A 21,564-nucleotide genomic window follows, 5' to 3' on the forward strand; every position below is an offset into this window, starting at 1 on the left:
GTTGGTTCCTAAATTGTGCTGATGTCAAGTAGACATGTGGGAAATGTTACCTATTAAGTATTTTGTGTGACATATCTCTGTGATTTAAGGGCATATAAATTCAAAGTTGGAAAATTGCAAAATTTTCGCCAAATTTCCGTTTTTTTTCACAAATAAACGCAAGTTATATCGAAGAAATTTTACCACTATCATAAAGTACAATATGTCACGAGAAAACAGTGTCAGAATCGCCAAGATCCGTTGAAGCATTCCAGAGTTATAACCTCATAAAGGGACAGTGGTCAGAATTGTAAAAATTGGCCTGGTCATTAACGTGCAAACCACCCTTGGGGGTAAAGGGGTTAAAAAAAAAAAAAATGATTGCGCATTTTGCTCCAGCTGACTTTTGATCAAGACTGAATAGCTCCCTTTGTTTTAATTCCTGGCCATTTTCAAGTTCTTACGTTTGCTGTCAGTGAATAGCAGTCCTGAAGTCGTTGTCCGTGCATCCTGTGTAGAGATCCCCTAAGTCAGCTCCCTGCTAGTTTGCAGCCATGTTTCAGTCTGCAGTACAGACATTGCCCCCCCTGCATACAGTGGTTTCCACATCTTGGAGAAAAAGAATAACTGGCACGATGACCAGGTGTATGCAGCAGTTTCTTCAAACTTGTAGAACTTTTCAGTTATAAAATAATTAGAGTTTAGTTATAAAGAATTGGAAAAAACGACTTCAAAGGGCTGTCCGGTGAAAACCATCAATGGGATAGGTGATAACTTGTTGTTCAGTGGGACCGGTACCGATCAGCAGAACAGGTAACTTTTATGCGCTCTTCACCACTGCTCCATACACTGTCTCCACCATCCCCATACTACACAATGAATGGAGGTGGGGCATCTGACCTGCCACTCCTTGTAACATGGATCAAAATTCCCCAATCTGTCAATCAGTGTGTTCCCCTGTGGACAACCACCTTTCAGCTAGCTCTTACCTATCCTGTTAATATGTGATGGCCAGATTTCACTGGAGAACCCCTTTTAAGAAGCACAGAATATGACCTGTACCTCTGTATGTTTCCTTTTCAGAGCTGCATCAATGCCTCCTGTACAGGATCTGGCTCCATTACTACAACCACTAACTCGCCTGCCTTATCAGAGGGGAAGCTTCCTCCGTCCGAACCACACAGCCCATTCCACCTCCATCAGCTACAACCTCCTGGCAGGCTGAACCCTCTGATGCCACCTCTGCTCAACCCATTGCTTACCGCTGGATTGTTAGGTGGGCACAATCGATTGCAGGTGTCGGAGCTGGAGATGCTTATCGTCTGTCATCCCTTCTATACATTTACGTTTATGATTATTGAATATATTTTTAACCAGTTGAGGACTGGGCCAGTGATCCCCCAGCCTGACCACGCTGTGCCTTCTCTAATGAGGACTCTGGATGTCTCTGGCCGCTGCACGATCACATGTACTGCGCTCCTATACGGTGACATCTTACAATGTCATTGCAGACTAGGGGCCAGACCACCCGGACATTTTAAGTCTATGGGCGGTCTGGAAATAGTGACATAAGCAATCTGAAAATAAAAAGCTGAAATGATATTGATAGTGATTTAAATCTAAAAAAAACTACAAGTCATGAATTAATTGACTTTACTTTTTCTAGCGGATCTTGCAGCACTGAACACTAGCACAAGTGCCCAGATGGGGAGCCTGCAGTCTCTTTTGGGGGCACAGGCCCTGCTACACAACCAGCAGGCTTTTCTACCATCTCTCCCGGGGGCTTTGGGAATGCACTTCTTCCAGGGACAGTCCCTTCTGCAAGGACAGCGCAGCAACAGCCAGGTGACTACCTTTACCATATCCCTGTGTTTCTGATGCTTTAACACCATTAAGTCGCCTTTTTTAAGGTTTGTACTTAAATAGTAACTCTCTTTCCACAGAACCATTCATCAACATCAGAGAAAGATGTCAACCCATCCCCCCACCCAGAAATCTGCATTACACCTACGTCTCATATCCCGTCAGATTCTCAGCCGACCTTGGACTCAAGTTTTCCCCCACAACGAGCTGATGTGACTAACAAGTCCCAAACTTTGCCGCTTACCCCCTCGCGGACTGGTTCTTTTGTCTCCAACACCTCAAGTGCCTTTGAATCCAGTCCCAGCCCCAAAGGCCCTCCTTTTCAGGGACCAGTCCGCACTGACCTTCCTCCTGACACACCTTCTGACCCCCCAAGAACAGACACCTTATCCCACTCAATGGAGCCTCCTCCCTCAGAGGCAGAACCAGACGCATCTCCACTTAAAAAGTGCCGACTGCTGACTGATTCTGCCATTCCCTCTGAGATCCCCAATGGAGCGTCTCCAAACATGCTCCCGTGGATGAGCTCCCCTCACCCATCCAGCACATTAAATCTTCCTGAAATGGATCTTACTAAGGGCAAAGAGCGGGGCTTCAGGTTCAATGGTCGATCCCGTGCTGAGAGATCTTATGGACGTCGGCCACGTGGTGATAGGTTATCCAGCTCCCGGCACTCTTACTGGAGATATAATGGGGAAGATGCCTCGCAGAATGATGGAGAGGAAGCAGGACAGAGCCAGGAAATCGCACAACCAGTGCGGGGAATCCCTGCATTTACTCACCATTGGCATGAGGAAGGAGAACAGCCAAGGGAGCAGGAGGTGGATGTATGTATTGAACAAATAAGCATGTAGAGTATTAGGGTGAATTCATGGGGCAATTTTCGCAGAAACCTCAGTGACTTCCCCATTCATCTGAACTGGGTTTGAGAAACACATGCAGATGGTGCAGAATTAATCCCATTTAGTTGATTTCTAGCTGCAGAAATCTGTGAATTGGCCCTTCAAAGGGATTGTCACATGTAATTTGAGAGTAGCATGATGTAGGGTCTGAGACCCCGATTCCAGTGATGTGTCACTTGCTGGTCTGCTTGCTGTCATTTTTATATAATCACGGTTTTCGCTGCTGCAGATCTAGCAGTGCTCAGAGTGCTGAGCCCTGTGTAATCCCGCCCACACCACTGATTGGCTGGTTTCTGTCAGTGTACAGTGCACACCGAAAGCTGCCAATCAGTAGTGGGGGGCGGGTTACACAGAGAAGGAGGCATACATGGCAGGAGGTACCTAGTCGTGTAGTGATCTGCTGATAAAATACTGATTTTATTGAAATGGCAACACAGCCTAGTAAGTGGCACATCACTGAAATTAATGTCTCAGACACTACATCATGCTCAGATTACATAGCAAAAACCTGATGGTTGATTCCTTTTAATGTAACTTACCCACACCAAACAAAAACAAATGTTTAAGAATAAATCATTCCCTTTCTTGTCATTGACATTTGCTGTTGACATAATTAGAAAGTAGATCATAATGGAGTTCACAGACAAGCTCCAGCGGGCATGTGCCAACTACACTGTGTGCAGAATTATTAGGCAAGTTGTATTTTAGAGGATTATTTTTATTATTGATCAACAACTATGTTCTCAATCAACCCAAAAGACTCATAAATATCAAAGCTTAATATTTTTGGAAGTTGGAGTGGGGCTTTTTTAGATTTGGCTATCTTAGGAGGATATCTGTTTATGCAGGTAACTATTACTGTGCAGAATTATTAGGCAACTTAATAAAAAACAAATATATTCTCATCTCACTTGTTTATTTTCACCAGGTAAACCAATATAACTGTACAAAATTTAGACATGCAAAACCAAAACCCCCCAAAATTAGTGACCAATATAGCCCCCTTTCTTTCTGATGACACTCAGCAGCCGTCCATCCATAGATTCTGTCAGTTGCTTGATCTGTTTATGATCAACATTGCGTGCAGCAGCCACCACAGCCTCCCAGACACTGTTCCGAGAGGTGTACTGTTTTCCCTCCCTGTAGATCTCACATTTTATGAGGGACCACAGGTTCTCCATGGGGTTCAGATCAGGTGAACAAGGGGGCCATGTCATTATTCTTTCTTCTTTGAGACCTTTACTGGCCAGCCACGCTGTGGAGTAGTTGGGGGCATGTGATGGAGCATTGTCCTGCATGAAAATCATGTTTTCTTTCTCGCTTCATTGGGGGACACAGGTAACCATGGGTGTATGCTGTTGTCACTAGGAGGCTGACACTATGCAAATAAAGAAGAAGTAACTCCTCCCCGGCAGTATACACCCTCCGACAGGCACCAGGCAACCCAGTTTTTGCTTAGTGTCTGTAGGAGGCGGACCTGGATCTAACACCAGATCCGCATTTCTTTTACAGGGATTTGTTGTTTGTTTTTAATCATTTCCCCTTTCTTTTTCAGATGCTTTCTTCAGGGTAACAGGGTGCAGTTTTCTCACCCTGTTTTCCCCACTTTGAGCGACCGAGAGAGCAGTGTGGTATCACCCACATCGCACCCTCTCGGACCCGCTGGGCAGGACTTTGTCCCCTGTCACCCATTCGGGTGTTCAGGGTGACCCTTTCTTCGGTGGCCAGTCCTGCCCGTTTCCCCTCCTCATCCCTCTCCTCGGAGCGGCTGCATAGAATGGGAGCAGGAAGGCTGGCATCTTTTCCCCCTCCTTATTCAAACTTGCAGGCCCGTTCGCCCGCCATTTCTCTCTGCCTCACAGTTTATTTTTCCCTTTCTTAGCGCTTGAGCGCCCTCTGGTGGTGGCCGGAATTACTGCGGCCGGGATGTGCAGCGTCTCCCGGCTTTTCCCTTTCTTGCCGCTTGAGCGCCCTCTTGTGGCGGTCGACGGTATAGCGGCCGGATTACTTTCAGTTTTACAGGGGGCGTTCCTTTCTTTCCCCCCTTCGATCCTGTGCACGCCCACAGCGTCGCACTTTCTCCGCGCTCTTTTCTCCTGCTTCCTGTCAGCGGGTCAGCGTCTGCACATCGCGTAGGACACAGGATTTCTCGGGGGAACACAGGCACCTGCGGTTACCGCTGTCTTTCACCAGGCTCAGCGCTACCTCCTACTCCACCTGGCAGTATTCTCTGGGGACAAGGTAATATCCACCTATGTCCGACCCCACCCCGGCCTTTGCCCCTACGGCCATCCATTACGCCTGCGCTCACTGTAAGAAAAAGTGGGTTTCAGGTCAGCCTTCTTTCTACCCGTCCTGCGTTCCTCCCACCATGTCAGCTCCCCTGGAAGCTTCAGGGTCCCGGGATGAGTGCACCCCCCCTCCCCCGGAGTGGGCTGTTGCTATGTCTCAATCTGTGTCCGACCTGACTAAGGTTTCTCAGTCCCTGGTCCAGGCACTTGAACGCATCCCGCTTCTCTCTAATGCCACCAGTGCCACGAACGCCTCTCACGGCGATTCGCCTGCACCTGTCCTAGACTCTCACAGAGGCAGACCGGACAAAAGAGACAGAAAACGGACTTTATCTAGATCCTTCTCCAGTTCACAGGACCACATCGGGATTCCCCTATCTGCCCGTTCCCCTTCCTCACAGGCGGACCTCGGGTCTGATGTCACCTCTCAGTCGGAATCTGACTCGGATGCAGATCAGACTTCCGGAACACAAGACATGGTTGATAGCCTTATCTCAGCTATCATTCAGACGCTTGATCTTAAGGAGGATGAGGCAAGCTCTCAGGACGTCTCCATTGCTTTTAAACGGATTAAACGTCCCTCTAGGGTTTTCCCTAATCACAAGGAGTTTGACAACACTACCGCCACTCACTGGGAAAACCCTGGCAAGCGTTTCCCAGGCAGGAAACTGCTTGATGTGTTATACCCTTTTCACTCCGACCTGGTCTCCAAGTGGTCCGAGTCTCCTAAGGTCGACCCGCCTGTGTCCAGGCTATCCTCACAGACAGTTCTGTCTATTCCGGACGCGGCTTCCCTTAAGGACCCCTCGGACAGACAAATCGAGGCGCTAGCAAAATCAGCATTTGAGGCCTCCGGAGCCTCCCTTTGCCCTAGTTTCGCCTCGTCATGGGTAGCCAAGGCTGTTTCAGCCTGGGCCAAGACCCTGCGCAGGGGCATTTCGGCCTCTGCTCCTGCTGAAGAACTGTCTGAATTAGCGGATCAGATTTCACTGGCAGGAAAATACCTGATGAATGCCTCCCTTGATGCAGCGGCCTGTTCTACCAGGGCTAATGGCAACATTGTCGCCATTCGCCGGATTCTTTGGTTAAAGGCGCGGAACGCTGACCCCGCATCTAAGAAATCGCTCACGGGTCTGCCCTTCCAGGGCTCCAGACTCTTCGGCTCGCAGCTAGATCAAATGATCTCGGACGCTACTGGCGGTAAGAGTACCTCCTTACCCCAGTCCAAGCCGAAACGTCCCTTCAACAGGAGGGGTCCCCAGTCCTTTCGTCCCTTTCGGTCTTTTGCCTCTTCAGGAAACCCCGTCCAGGACCGTTCCTCCTCACAGGGGGACCGAAGAAAACCTTCTTTCAGGCCTCCGCCACGCTGGAGAGCCAAGAGCCACCCCGCAAAACCATCGGGATCTCGGGGCCGCAGGTTTTCTAATAAATGACGGGTCGCCCCCACCTGGAACTCCTTCCAGGGTGGGAGGCCGCCTTCTTCTATTCCCAGAGGTTTGGCTTTCAGTAGTCGACGACGCCTGGGTCAGGGAGATCGTCACGTCAGGCTACAAAATAGAGTTTTCTTCGCCCCCAGGAAGACGTTTCATGCTCTCTCGTCCTCCCAAAAAGCCCTCTCACTCCCAGGTCTTCTCCAAGCCGTCGATTCGCTCCTCGCCTCGGGAGTCGTAGTGCCGGTGCCTTTTCGTCAGCGGTTTTCCGGGTTTTATTCAAACCTGTTCGTGGTTCCAAAAAAGGACGGCTCTCTCCGTCCGATTCTGGATCTCAAACGATTGAACCGCCACCTTCGGATTCAACACTTCAAAATGGAATCTCTGCGCTCGGTGATCGCGTCCATGGAGCCGGGAGAGTTTCTCTGCTCAATGGACATTCGGGATGCGTACCTTCACATTCCTATTTGCGTGCAGCATCAGAGGTTCCTCCGATTCGCGATCAGGGAGCATCATTACCAGTTCACTGCCCTCCCCTTCGGGCTGGCATCTGCTCCCAGGGTCTTTACTAAGGTCATGGCAGTTGTCATGGCCATCCTGCGTTCAAAAGGGATTCTGGTAATCCCATACCTCGACGACCTATTGATCAAGGGCTCATCCCAGGGGGATTGCAGCCAGAGACTCCATCTTACTCTGGACACCTTAGTTCGCCTAGGCTGGTTGATCAACTACCAGAAATCTTCCTTGATTCCAACCCAACGGCTGGAGTTCCTAGGCATGGAATTCGATACCTTTCGGGCTCAGGTCTTCCTTCCCAAGGAGAAGTTTCTTTCTCTTCGTCGGGGTGTCAGATCGCTAAAGGGTCCGAGTCCTCTGTCCCTTCGTCTAGCCATGAGAGTTCTGGGGAGAATGGTCGCTTCTATGGAAGCGGTCCCCTATGCTCAGTTCCACTCTCGTCCCCTCCAGCTGGCTCTTCTGTCTGCCTGGGACAGGAACCCGCTTTCCCTGGACCGTCCGTTTCGCCTCTCCCCCAGGGCGAGACAGTCTCTCTCTTGGTGGATGCTGTCCACCTCCATTCTGCGCGGGAGGTCATTTTTACCCCCCCCACTGGCAGGTGATTACCACCGACGCCAGTCTCCAAGGTTGGGGAGCGGTCTTTCTCCACCTCACAGCCCAGGGCCGCTGGACTGCTCAAGAGGCGTGCCTCTCGATCAACCTCTTGGAAATCAGAGCCATCTTCCTAGCCCTCATCCGCTGGGAGTCTCTCCTTTCGGGAAAGCCGGTCCGCATTCAGTCGGACAACGCCACGGCCGTGGCATACATAAATCACCAAGGGGGGACTCGCAGCAGTCAAGTCATGGCGGAAGTAGCAAAAATTTTCCGCTGGGCGGAGGGTCATGTTCCCTCTCTGTCAGCCGTCCACATCCCAGGAGTGGACAATTGGGAGGCCGACTTTCTAAGTCGCCAGGGCATCGTGGCGGGCGAGTGGTCTCTTCTTCCAGCAATCTTCAGCCAGATTTGCCAGCGGTGGGGCGTTCCGGACGTCGACCTGATGGCCTCCCGGGCAAACCACAAAGTTCCCCAGTACGTCGCCAGGTCTCGGGACCCGATGGCCGTCGGATGCGACACTCTCGTGATCTCTTGGGCCCAGTTCCGGATGCCCTATCTGTTCCCGCCTCTCCCTCTGATCCCAAGGGTCGTAAAGAAGATCAAGTCGGAAGGGGTCCCTGTACTCTTGGTAGCTCCAGATTGGCCTCGCAGAGCCTGGTACGCAGAGCTGATAAACATATTATCGGATGTTCCGTGGAGACTTCCGGATCTTCCGGACCTTCTTTCACAGGGGCCTCTCTCCCACCCGAATTCTCGGTCGCTGAATTTAACGGTATGGCCGTTGAGGCCGCGGTCCTGAAGAACGCGGGTTTTTCTCATAGCGTCATCCAGACTATGATAAGAGCGAGGAAACCGGCCTCATCGCGTGTCTACCACAGATGTTGGAAGGCCTTTTTCCGGTGGTGTCAGGGTAACAATCTGTTTCCTATGACCTTTTCCCTTCCTTCCCTTCTCAGCTTTCTTCAAACGGGCCTAGATTCGGGTCTTTCCCTTAGCACCTTGAAGGGTCAGATCTCCGCTCTATCAATTCTTTTTCAAAGAGACCTGGCTTTCCCTGCCTCAGGTGAGGACCTTCATCCAGGGGGTCGCTCATATAGCTCCCCCTTACCGGTCTCCTGTTGAGCCTTGGGATCTCAACCTCGTCTTACATGCCCTGCAGCGGCCGCCCTTTGAGCCGCTTCAGAATATTTCCTTCTCGCTTCTATCCTGGAAGGTAGCCTTTTTGATCGCCATCACCTCCATTAGAAGGGTTTCAGAGCTGGCGGCTTTATCCTGCCGTTCTCCCTTTCTGGTTCTGCATCAAGACAAGGCGGTTCTTCGTCCGGTTCCTTCCTTCTTACCGAAAGTTGTCTCATCTTTTCATATCAACGAGGACATTGTCCTCCCGTCCTTTTGCCCTTCCCCGGTTCATCCATTGGAGAAATCCCTTCACAAGCTGGATGTGGTCAGGGCTATCCGGATTTACATCGCCAGAACTGCCTCTTTTCGTCAGGCCGATCCTCTGTTCGTCGTCTCGGATGGGCGTCGAAAGGGTCTTCCTGCCTCCAAGTCCACGATTGCTCGTTGGATCCGTTCGGCGGTTTTGGAGGCATACCGCGTCCAAGACAAACAGCCTCCTTCGGGGGTGAAGGCTCACTCTACCCGGGCAGTGGGAGCTTCCTGGGCAGTTCGTCACCAAGCTTCGGCCTCGCAGGTTTGCAAGGCCGCTACGTGGTCTTCCATGCACACCTTTGTCAAATTCTACGGGGTGCATACTCAGGCTTCCGCGGACGCGAGCCTGGGTAGGAGGATACTGCAGGCGGCGGTTTCTCACCGGCCAACCTGACTCCTCTTTTTCTGCAGAATACCCGCCCTAGGGACTGCTTTTGGACGTCCCATGGTTACCTGTGTCCCCCAATGAAGCGAGAAAGAAAGAGGGATTTTTGGTTCTTACCGTAAAATCTCTTTCTTGGAGCCTTCATTGGGGGACACAGCACCCTCCCTTGAAGTTGTACCGTGTTGGCTAACGTGCCGTTGTTGTGGGTTGGTACATAGGTTGAGTTTTATATTACCTGTCCTTACTACTGCTTTTGCACCAACTGAGTTGCCTGGTGCCTGTCGGAGGGTGTATACTGCCGGGGAGGAGTTACTTCTTCTTTATTTGCATAGTGTCAGCCTCCTAGTGACAACAGCATACACCCATGGTTACCTGTGTCCCCCAATGAAGGCTCCAAGAAAGAGATTTTACGGTAAGAACCAAAAATCCCTCTTTTCTTGAACAATACCGACTTCTTCCTGTACCACTGCTTGAAGAAGTTGTCTTCCAGAAGCTGGCAGTAGGTCTGGGAGATGAGCCTCACTCCATCCTCAACCCGAAAAGGTCCCACAAGTTCATCTTTGATGATACCAGCCCATACCAGTACCCCACCTCCACCTTGCTGGCGTCTGAGTTGGAGTGGAGCTCTCTGCCCTTTACTGATCCAGCCTCTGGCCCATCAAGAGTCACTCTCATTTCATCAGTCCATAAAACCTTTGAAAAGTCAATCTTAAGATATTTCTTGGCCCAGTCTTGATGTTTTATCTTATGTTTCTTGTTCAAAGTTGGTCGTTTTTCAGCCTTCCTTACCTTGGCCATGTCCCTGAGTATCGCACACCTTGTGCTTTTTGTTACTCCAGTAACGTTGCAGCTCTGAAATATGGCAAAACTGGTGGCAAATGGCATCTTGGCAGCTTCATGCTTGATTTTCCTCAATTCATGGGCAGTTATTTTGCGCCTTTTTTGCCCAACACGCTTCTTGCGACCCTGTTGGCTATTTGCCATGAAACGCTTGATTGTTCGGTGATCACGCTTCAAAAGTTTGGCAATTTCAAGACTGCTGCATCCCTCTACAAGACATCTCACAATTTGGGGCTTTTCAGAGCTCGTCAAATCTCTCTTCTGACCCATTTTGCCAAAGGAAAGGAAGTTGCCTAATAATTAAGCACACCTTATATAGGGTTTTGACGTCATTAGACAACAGCACTCCTCATTACAGAGATGCACATCACCTGATTTACTTAATTGGTAGTTGGCTCTCAAGACTGAACAGCTTGGAGTAGGACAACATGTATAAAAAGTATCATGTGAGCAAAATACAACGTGCCTAATAATTCTGCACACACTGTATTGTGATTCCATCAACATTCACGGCTCCAGAACCAAAGTTTAAAAGGGAACCTGAGAGTCCGATGTCCCAAGTTCAGTAACGTACATGTTACTATGCTGTAGGCAAATACTGCCGTATTACTAGTGATGAGTGCAAGGGCTGGATACTCGAGTTTCCCTGGGGTGCTCGGGTATGCACCGAGTATGACGGGGGCTCGAGTGACATGTTCGAGTCCCTGCCCCTCATACTTTGCTGCTGTTAAGATAACCACAAATCATCCTGGAATTGCCCGCATTTGCCAGGTAACCACTGCATGTTTTGTAGCTAACAACCGCGAAACATGGGGCCACGGGGACTCGAGCACCCGCGATACTTTGGGAATATCCGAGCACCCTAGGCAAACTCGAGTAATGAGCACTTGCGCTCATCACTAATTATTACCAATATATTGTAGCCAAGTGGGCGGTTCTGCAGCGAGTAATAGTCACAGTCCATATGCTGTTTACTCGCCCGTTCAGCATTGATTTACATCCTACCTCATGTGGCCTCACATGCTGGACACGATGGCAGTCCAAGCTGGATGGGCGTACCAGCAGATACTAGACTTTGACTGGTTCTCGTTTCAGCACCACCCAATTGACAGCTATTTTACAAGCAATTTTTCTCCATCAATGCTAATACTTTAATGAGCGGCATGTTTAGCATTGGATTGCCATACAGTATAGCACCATATTCCATGTTTAGTCAGTTCTGTTTAAAGGGATTCTCTCACAAACTACTACAACCAAGCACATGTGCTCAGTCCACACTTGACGTGGCCGAGCAGTTCACTGCACCCTCCACCTACTTGTTTTGCCTCATATCTTGGCTCTCCTTTACAGCCCAAGGAGGGCAGAGATGGATGCAGTGAACTGCTCGGCCATGAGCACCCGTGCTTGGTATGAACAGTTAGTTTGTGATGACAGACCCCCTTTAGTGCCCTATGAGTTGTTCAAACTTCAGACAGCTGTTGATGCCTAGTGCGGCCATCTAAACTGAGCAATGTATAGCTAGTTCAGAACTTAGTTTGGGATATATTACCAGTAGTGATGAGCGAATATAGTCGTTACTCGAGATTTCCCGAGCACGCTCGGGGGTCCTCCGAGTATTTTTTAGTGCTTGGAGTTTTGGTTTTTAGTGCCGCAGCTGAATGATTTACATCTGATAGCCAGCATAAGTACATGTGGGGATTCCCTAGCAACCAGGCAACCCCCACATGTACTTATGCTGGCTAACAGATGTAAATCATTCAGCTGCGGCAAGAAAAACTACCGTAAATCTCCGAGCACTAAAAAATACTCGGAGGACCCCCGAGCGTGCTCGAGAAATCTCGAGTAACGAGTATATTCGCTCATCACTGATTACCAGTAATTACAGCAAAAAACAACAGGTTTATATTAAATACATAGAACTTTTTGTAACTCAACTGTTCTGTGTTCTCTGCCCATCAGGTGCCACCCCAGCTGCTGAAACGCTCCCGTAGAGGAAGAAGAAGAGGCCAAAAGTAGGTTTAGTAACAATAATTGTGTATGTAGCCTCAGTTACAGGGTTGTCCTCATCTTCTGCAGGAGCACACCACTCCCGGGCCTCATGTTGGCTGCTGTCAGGTGTGCTTCTGCTTGATTGACAGTTTGGACCAGCAGCATCTATCACCCCCAAATTCGCCTATAAGCTAAGGCCACATCCATCAGGGGCTTATCTATAGCATTCTGTAATGCTGTAGATAAGCCCCCGATGTAACCTGCAAGATAAAAAAAACAAGTTAGATTATACTCACCCAGGGGCTGTCCCGGTGCGGTGGCTTATGTACAGCATTACAGAATGCTATAGATAAGCCCCTGATGCCGGTGGCATTAGCTCGTAGGCGAATTTTGGGGTGACAGATTCCCCTTAAAGGGAACCTGTCACCCCCAAAATGGCTGGTGAGGTAAGCTCACCGGCATCAGGGGCTTATCTATAGCATTCTGTAATGCTGTACATAAGCCCCCGATGTTACCTGAAAGAGGAGAAAAAGACGTTAGATTATACTCACCCAGGGGCGGTCCTGGTGTGGTCAGGTCGGATGGGTGTCTCCGGTCCACTCCGGCGCCTCCCATCTTCATTCCATGACGTTCTCTTCGGGTCTTTACGCCACGGCTCCGGCACAGGAGTACTTTGTCTGCCCTGTTGAGGGCAGAGCAAAGTACTGCAGTGCGCAGGTGCCGGAAAGGTCAGAGAGGCCCAGGACCTGCGCACTGCAGTACTTTGCTCTGCCCTGAACAGGGCAGACAAAGTACTCCTGCGCCGGAGCCGCGGCGTAAAGACCCGAAGAGGACGTCATGGAATGAAGATGGGAGGCGCCGGAGCGGACCAGAGACACCCATCCGACCTGACCGCACCGGGACCACCCCTGGGTGAGTATAATCTAACGTCTTTTTCTCCTCTTTCAGGTAACATTGGGGCTTATCTACAGCATTACAGAATGCTGTAGATAAGCCCCTGATGCCGGTGAGCTTACCTCACCAGCCATTTTGGGGGTGACAGGTTCCCTTTAAGATACCTGCCATCACATTAGCGAACACAAAACCCTTCCTGATCACACCGCAGCATGGCTTGTGTCAGGAAGGAGCGCCTCCAGACCTGCCGCCCTTTGTCTTACCGCCTGAGTTGTCTGTCTGTGCTCCATCACTGGATGGCGTCTGAGAGGTTTCCTTTCCTATGTACACATTTTGGCAGGTGGCGATGGCTATCAGCCAGAGCAGGAAGGAGTGCTCCTTACAACATTACCTGTCTTGCTTTGTGTCTAGGGTGGGCTTTTTGATTACTTTTCTGTTGGTGCCATTTTAATTAACATGTTGCCTATCCCGTATTCAAAATAAGCATTTAAAATAATTGAAGATATTTATGAATTTATTTATAGTTGTATTTTTTTCAGTATTTCATTTTCTTTTCCCCAGAGATCCCCTTTAATGTAAAGGTTTGTTCACTATTGGACAACCCCAGTTTGATAAATTCCAAACCTCACTTAAAATAAAAACAGTCTATACTTCCCACAGCGGCATCATTCCAGCAATATCTGCGCCTCTGTTCTCGGCGTCCACGTGACTCATGTTACGTACTGGATGCAGCCATTACTATTTTATCACACTGGGCGTCTGCCCTGGTTGAATATTGGTGAGCTGCAGCCAAGGAGCGGCCGCTTGTCGGCATCAGCTGGCGTGTGATACAAGTCACGTCACTCTTTGGGAACAGAGGCACCAACGTTCCTGGCACAGCGCCGCCCCAGGAGGGGAGTATACATTGCTTTTATTTTAATTAAAGTCAGGAATTGAGTAAACTGGAGTGTCATGTAGTGAACAACTCATTTAAAGTGTACTTGTTGTTTCAGAATTAGCGGTGATTTGTGTGGGTATGTGAGGAATAACACTATATGTGGCCATTGTAGGACTTGTATCCTGCATTTTCACTAGATTTCTCCTATGAAGGCTTGTTCTATTATAGTTTTCATTGGTTTCTAAGCAAGTAAGTGGAGACTGGCTTAGAGGAGACTAGACTCTTTCCATTCACAGTACACATAGAGAGATGGATTCCTGCTCTCCTTCCTCAGTAGCGCACAGACAAAAGCAGCAGCTCGGAGGACATTATACAGCAGTACTGAGTAGTATGGCTGTGAATCCTGCTCTAAGCTAAAATGCATTTTCATGAAGCTGGAGCATAGTCTGCCTGGTTTCTATCTTCTCCTCTCCCCTCCCATCTCCATAGAGTATAATTGTCTGTGTAACCTGGCAGTCTGTTACTTTGACCAAGACGGAGGTGAGCAGTTTATTCCAGAGCAGGAGTGGGCAATTAATTTTCCCAAGGGGCCACATGAGAAACCGTGACTATTGTAGAGGGCCAAACCAGTTGAAATTACGGTAATTCTGCTCAATGTTAATATTAACATATAATTATTTAGATTAATTGTATCACGTAATATTGAGCAGAATTAAGTATGCTGCAGGTATACATATGATGGAAACCACAAAATGTTACACAAAAAGTTATTAATTAACCCCTTCCTAAATTAGGATGTGAATAAGCATCCTGGGAAGGGGGTTCAGGATCTGAGCACGCTCAATTCAATGTCTGACAGTGGCATTTAAACAGTGGTTGCTGTCTCTGTCTCATCCCCATTGTGTCTGTACCTTTTATTTTCAAAAAAAATGTTTTCTACTGTATAAATGCTTTTGGAGTATTATAACGTAAGACCTGGATATTTTAATGATTGGGAGAAGAAATAGATCATAAAATCTGACTAATACATGGTGACACTTGTAATTCTGACATTTAAGACTTTTGTGGTTCCAGCTCTCAGAGGATGGGTTCTCGAATAGACGCTCTCCCTGCAAAATGGCCAACTCTGGATCCTGCCAATGGTTTAAATGTAAGCGCTGTACACAAGTCGTCTTCAGTCTTGGCAGAACTGTGATAGAGGAGGGCATAGATTTTAATATAATTGCAAGTGTTGTATTTTAGTTCTTTGAGTCACAATCCACTTTATATGGTCCTTCATGGACCAGAATCTACTATAAATGGTGCTCATCTATACATGTCTAAACGGCACCTTATGTAGTGCTAAATATGAGATCTGTATTACATTAATTTGCATTAATTTATTGTGGAGCCGTAACCAAGTTTCACAATACAAACTGTTTGTTACTAAAGGAGAATTCTCAAGTTATTAATTTACTTTAGCTAGTTAGCAAGCATGACAATAACCAAGTTTGCAATTGCTGTGCTTTTTCTGTTAGTTGCAATTCTCCTCCATTGAAAGGTTTCTATGGAGCTCGGCCAACAGAGCTTGACCAGACCCTAGTTGAATGTGGGCAGTAGCTACATTTCAGGAGAGGAGTTAAAGAGGTTGTCCGGGCACTCTGTGACTGCAGACTTGTGAATCCTCACAGCGCGCACACTGCATGCTGTCAGGATTTTCCAGGAGCACAAGGGCGCCTGACCGTAAATGTGCAATTTGCATACATTGCGGACGTATTCGCTCAGTACAAGTGAATTGAGCGACACTGGACATGTCTAGTCAGATTGTGGTCAGAAGTATGCAAATCACATACTTGTGATAACATGATCACCCAGTGCCGGCACCAGAGAATCTGTGCAATGTGCGAGCTGTACAAGTTTGGACAACCCCTTTAAGTCCTAACATACCAGCCAACTCTCGAGACTATTGATTTCTATACAGTAGTTTGCTGCTCACTTCCCTCTTAGCTCCTGAAGAGCTCTTCTCATCAATCCTAAAGAATCACAATCCCCATCACCCAACATTACAGCTCTCACTGTCCCCAGATGGACTTTCTTCAAAAGCCCTGTTATTTTTAGGTGTAAAAATAGTGATAGCAGTGTACACTCCATGACAGACCGGTAAGAGCTAATTGTGTTACAGCAGAGCTTGTGCTGAGCTTTATAGCTCTACTAATACTACAGCTCTGCTACTCACCAGAGCTGTCACTCAAGGAGGAGTACACGCTCTGCCATAAACTAGGAAGTGAAGGAGACTGGAGAGGGGTGTGCTGCTCCTGAGACAACTTTGAGAATAACCCTTGTAATATATAGCTTTTAATCCTGATGAAACTGATGTATTTACTTTAAGAAGCCATGTCAGGATGGATGTGTATTCCTTATGTTGTTAAAGGGAACCTGTCGCCTCGTTTTTTCAGTATGAGATAAAAATACTGTTAAATAGGGCCTGAGCTGTGCATTACAACAGTGTATTTTGTGGACCCCGATTCCCCACCTATGCTGCCAAAATACGTTACCAAAGTAGCCATTTTCGCCTGTCAATCAGGCTGGTCTGGTCAAAAGGGCGTGGTGTCTTCCCCCAGATCTTGCTTAGTTTTCCGTTGGTGGCGTAGTGGTTTGCGCATGCCCAAGGTCCCGAATCCACTGCACAGGTGAGTTAAAAGAGCGCGATTTGCACTATTTCATTGGTGATCGGTGGGGGCGGCCATCTTCCTTTGGCCGCGCGTGCGCAGAAGCGGCGCTCTGCTGGCCGCGGCTTCAGGAAAATGGCCGCGGGATGCCGCGCGTGCGCAGATGGAGATCGCGGCGGCCATTTTCCTGAAGCAGACATGCGAACTCTGCTTCAGGAAAATGGCCGCCGCGATCTCCATCTGCGCACGCGCGGCATCCCGCGGCCATTTTCCTGAAGCCGCGGCCAGCAGAGAGCCGCTTCTGCGCACGCGCGGCCAAAGGAAGATGGCCGCCCCCACCGATCACCAATGAAATAGTGCACATCGCGCTCTTTTAACTCCCCTGTGCAGTGGATTCGGGACCTTGGGCATGCGCAAACCACTACGCCACCAACGGAAAACTGAGCAAGATCTGGGGGAAGACACCACGCCCTTTTGACCAGACCAGCCTGATTGACAGGCGAAAACGGCTACTTTGGTAACGTATTTCTGCAGCATAGGTGGGGAATCGGGGTCCACAAAATACACTGTTGTAATGCACAGCTCAGGCCCTATTTAACAGTATTTTTATCTCATACTGAAAAAACGAGGTGACAGGTGCCCTTTAAGATGAGCATTTTCGGAGTTCCTCTATGGAGTGAGAGAGCTCATGAGTCCGGTGTGTTCAGGCTCTATGCTCCCCGCCTGACTGGCAGCTGCAGCTTGTACTGAGCGGCGTCCATCGTGCTGCTGGGATCTCACACTTTCAGGACAAGCTGCAGCTGTCAGTCAGGATAGATGGGTGGTGATGGTGTTAAACTATCATAAAGGATAATGCAGCCGTTTGTCTGATATGGGTTATGACAGTAAATTCAGCATCCTTGTCAGGCCTAAGAGACCTGTTTAGTGTTTAATGTGTGCAAATGGTATTGGGAAGTCTGGTGACTGATCTGCTTTTATTGCAGAGTTAAGACTGCATTAAAACATTGAAGCAGTCGTCCAATTTGGTGGGTTTGGAAATCTAAATGAGCACTTACCGGTTAGGTCATGTCTGACAGCTGAGTTTTAATGTCGACCATTGCAGTTAACGTAGCTGATCTGGCGGCAGCGCAGGACTTGCTCCCCCCCTCTGTGTCAGTAATGGGTAAAGCCGGGCTGTCACCCCTGATTCAGAGAACGTAAAGTGGGCTAGCCAATTAACCTCGTCAGCTCGTTCCTTCATCACTGACATACAGCGGGGAAGCGCGGTCTGTGTCTGGGCAAAGGCGGAAGTGAACGTCCCCCAATCCTGGACAGCAGTGTAGCTTTAGTGAGCTATAATAGTATGTTTATGCCCTTGGACCGCCCCTTTAAGCCACGTCTAAAGAAGGGCATACACGTACTGTTTACATGTGGACTTCTTGGGCTCTTGTATTCCAGTTTGATGATAGGAACGCATAGAGGAAAATGCAGTCACATTTTTTATGTTCAGATACTTTTTTTTTTTTTTGCTAAGATGCATATATGATGTTAACCCTATATTCTAATCCTACAGGCTGAACGTCCTGTTATTCGCCAGAACCGCCCGGGTCGACCAGCCAAGAACAGACGGCGGAGGATCATTTAGAATAATTTAACCATTCTCGTGCTCAGTACCAATGTCCTCTCATCTTCACCTAATGGCACTTCCCTGCTCCTCAGCCTATGCCGCATTTTATCATTCAGCTACAGGCAAAGCTCTTACTTATGATTCCCCCTTTAAGACACAACCATGCCCTTCTGTCCTGAGTGGCTGCACTGGTGAGAAGCCAGTCTGTCTGGTCAGTCCTGTCCTCTGCTCCTCTCCAGTGTGCGCCTGTTCTCTGACCAGTCAGCTCCGTGTAGAGTGCATTATTTAGTGTTGGGACTTTATCATTTGGATCTTTGTATGAGATTCATAACACTCATGTTATGAAGCATATATACTTTGACATATTATAGATATTTAAAGCGCCCTTTTTTTCTTTGTAGGAGGAGTGGCATATCTCTGCGGCTTTCAAGGGTGTTGCGATAGGAGCAGGCCATTTTCCCATTTCTGTATGTTTGTATATAGTAATATTTTAGCTGTGTCTTGTACTTTATCACAGAAACACTGTAATTGGGTCTAGACACTTAATGGCTTTCCATGTGATACTGGAATATAACTCCCAGCATACTTTGTGAGCCACAGAGCTAATGATGTATAATGGGACTTGCTTCATCCAGGTACATGGCCACTAGATACCTAGACAGTACATGGCCGTTAGGTATCTAGACGGTACATGGCCATTAGGTACCTAGACGGTACTTGGCCACTAGGTACCTAGACGGTACATGGCCACTAGGTTCTTAGACCGTACATGGCCACTAAGTACCTAGACCATACATGGCCACTAGGTACCTAGACCGTGCATGGCCACTAGGTACCTAGACCGTGCATGGCCACTAGGTACCTAGACCGTGCATGGCCACTAGGTACCTAGACCGTGCATGGCCACTAGGTACCTAGACCGTGCATGGCCACTAGGTACCTAGACCGTGCATGGCCACTAGGTACCTAGACCGTGCATGGCCACTAGGTACCTAGACCGTGCATGGCCACTAGGTACCTAGACCGTGCATGGCCACTAGGTACCTAGACCGTACATGGCGACTAGGTACCTAGACCGTACATGGCGACTAGGTACCTAGACCGTACATGGCCACTAAGTGCCTAGACCAACTTGCCGGACAATAAACGAGCCATGCAGTGATTCTGATGGGCTCCTAAAAGCACAATCTGCATTATCCACTTCCTCTCACATGTTGTTTTCTTGTCCAGTACACTATTTTTATTTATTTATTCTCTAGTTTGTGTATATGTTTTTCTTTTATTTCTTCCTATATTCTGGTACTTTTGGAAATTCCACGAATTTGATTGTCCGCTAAAGCACATCACAGGTTTTGTTGGTTTTCTGGTAGCATGGCTTGTATTCTTTGCCCTAATTTAACTTTATAGCAAGTTTTAAGGCCTCACACGTACATCCACATCCCTCTCTGTTTTTACATTTTACTACTTGATGTACGAACCCCATAGACTTCATTGTAGAGGGCCGCACAGGCGGATAGCTGAGAAAGGGTCTGTTTTCCCAATACGTCAGCTGGGATCCATATCTATATACCATTTATGACATATCCTGTGAATCTGAGATAAACGTGTGTAATATGGGTGTGCCCCTGTAACTAATGGCGTTCACTTCTTCTATTTTAATGGTTAAATCTAGAGCATTTCATCAGATGCGAAGCTGTTTGCACAGGGCATGGAAATATATGAATTTTAAGACAATTAATTTGAATTGTTTTAGCGACTGGGTCTGATGCATCATCTGCACCCCATGAGGTGTCCCATGTAGCGTCACAAGGGGGGTCACATATTTTACAAGTGTCCCTTATATAATAGCTGATCAATTATCTCAACATATCAAATCCAATATTCTTAACATTTTTAACAATGCACTTTTTAATCTGTGTCTGAATGTGAAATATTCTTCATGAAGTGTGATGACTTGTAAGGCTACAGTGGCAAACCCTATATATAATCATGTGCACGATCGGTCTCTTTATATCTTGGTAACAGGTATTGGTAGCTGGAAAGAAATCCGGTCTTATTATTGATCAGCTGAGAGTTATTTGTATGGGTTGTTATCATGTACGCCATAAAGTATCTGTTGGCTCTCTGGTCACGTCTACTTTAGTAACTGCGTCTATACCTCATAAACTAAGTGCGTCTTTTTACTGCAATTTCACAAAAATTGCTCTTTTCCAGTCGCTTCATTGGGGACACAGGAACCATTGGTTAAGATGCTGACATGAAGAATACATCTTAGGCCGGAGTCGCACTAAACATATGAAAAATCGGTCCGAGTCTCACTGCTAATGCAAGTGTCATGATAGTACAATCTGATTTTTCACACCTAGCATCCGATCTACATCCGACTGCAATGCGATTTTTAACATGAGCTTTTACATAGGGCAATTCTCTATGTCATTTACACATCGTTTTCAAAGGAAATATTCTTCAAAACACACATATATATAAATAATAGATAGATGAAAAGCCGGCAATTCATTAATTCATTTGCTGTGTACAGTATAATCACAGAGTGATAGAAAATAATAGATATCTATATATCTATTCTATGGGAGCCCACGCCATTTTTTTTTCAGAAAAATAATCTTTTATTAATTAAATACATGTACAGTAAGCTGCACACACTGTACTAATTGGATATGCCACTGACCTCCATATGTGTATATACTGTATGTAACCCATCTTTTCTATGGGCTCCTGCAGCGATTTTACAGTATGCGGCTGCTGAATTACCGGCTTTTCTATCTATGTAATATAAATGTGAGTGTGTGTGTGTGTGTGTGTGTGTATGTATATGTATATGTATATATATGTATATGTATATGTATATATATATATATATATATATATGTATATATATATATATATATATATATATATATATATATATATATATATATATATAAATATATATATATATATATAAATATATATATATAAATATGTGTCACTGACATCTATATATGTATTCTATGTGTATATATATCCTAACCTGTCAGTGTGATCTTACTGTACACCACACATGATTTGCCGGCTTTTCAAAGAACACCGGTGCGTAAAAATTTCACTTCACTTGCATGGTCTGAGTGCTGTGCTATTTTTTTTTTTTTTTATTATTATTATTTTTTTTTCTCTCGCACCCATAGGCTTGCATTGCCAAGTCTCGGCCAAGTCATGTTGCCAGTCGCAGCATGCTTTGATTTTACTCGCACGCTGAATACACCTGAGAAAATAAACGGTGATGTGAGCTGCCCCATGGAGTAACCCTGGGCCGGGTGCT

At 47.3% G+C, this 21,564-nt stretch overlaps 1 protein-coding gene across 1 annotated transcript in view; it reads left to right on the forward strand.

The window, feature by feature from the left end:
- MBD6 (methyl-CpG binding domain protein 6) overlaps positions 1–21,043 on the forward strand; it is a 59,602-nt gene extending 38,559 nt beyond the window's left edge. Inside the window, exons 8-13 of the mRNA XM_077297742.1 lie at positions 1,063–1,255; positions 1,646–1,824; positions 1,923–2,669; positions 12,191–12,243; positions 15,066–15,141; positions 18,192–21,043. Coding sequence (XP_077153857.1) covers positions 1,063–1,255; positions 1,646–1,824; positions 1,923–2,669; positions 12,191–12,243; positions 15,066–15,141; positions 18,192–18,263 — 1,320 coding nt within the window. The 3' untranslated portion in view covers positions 18,264–21,043. The remainder of the gene's footprint in view (positions 1–1,062; positions 1,256–1,645; positions 1,825–1,922; positions 2,670–12,190; positions 12,244–15,065; positions 15,142–18,191) is intronic.
- The last annotated feature ends 521 nt before the right edge of the window (positions 21,044–21,564 follow it).

Source organism: Ranitomeya variabilis, chromosome 3 (assembly GCF_051348905.1).
Source record: "Ranitomeya variabilis isolate aRanVar5 chromosome 3, aRanVar5.hap1, whole genome shotgun sequence".
Classification (NCBI taxonomy): Eukaryota; Metazoa; Chordata; class Amphibia; order Anura; family Dendrobatidae; genus Ranitomeya; species Ranitomeya variabilis.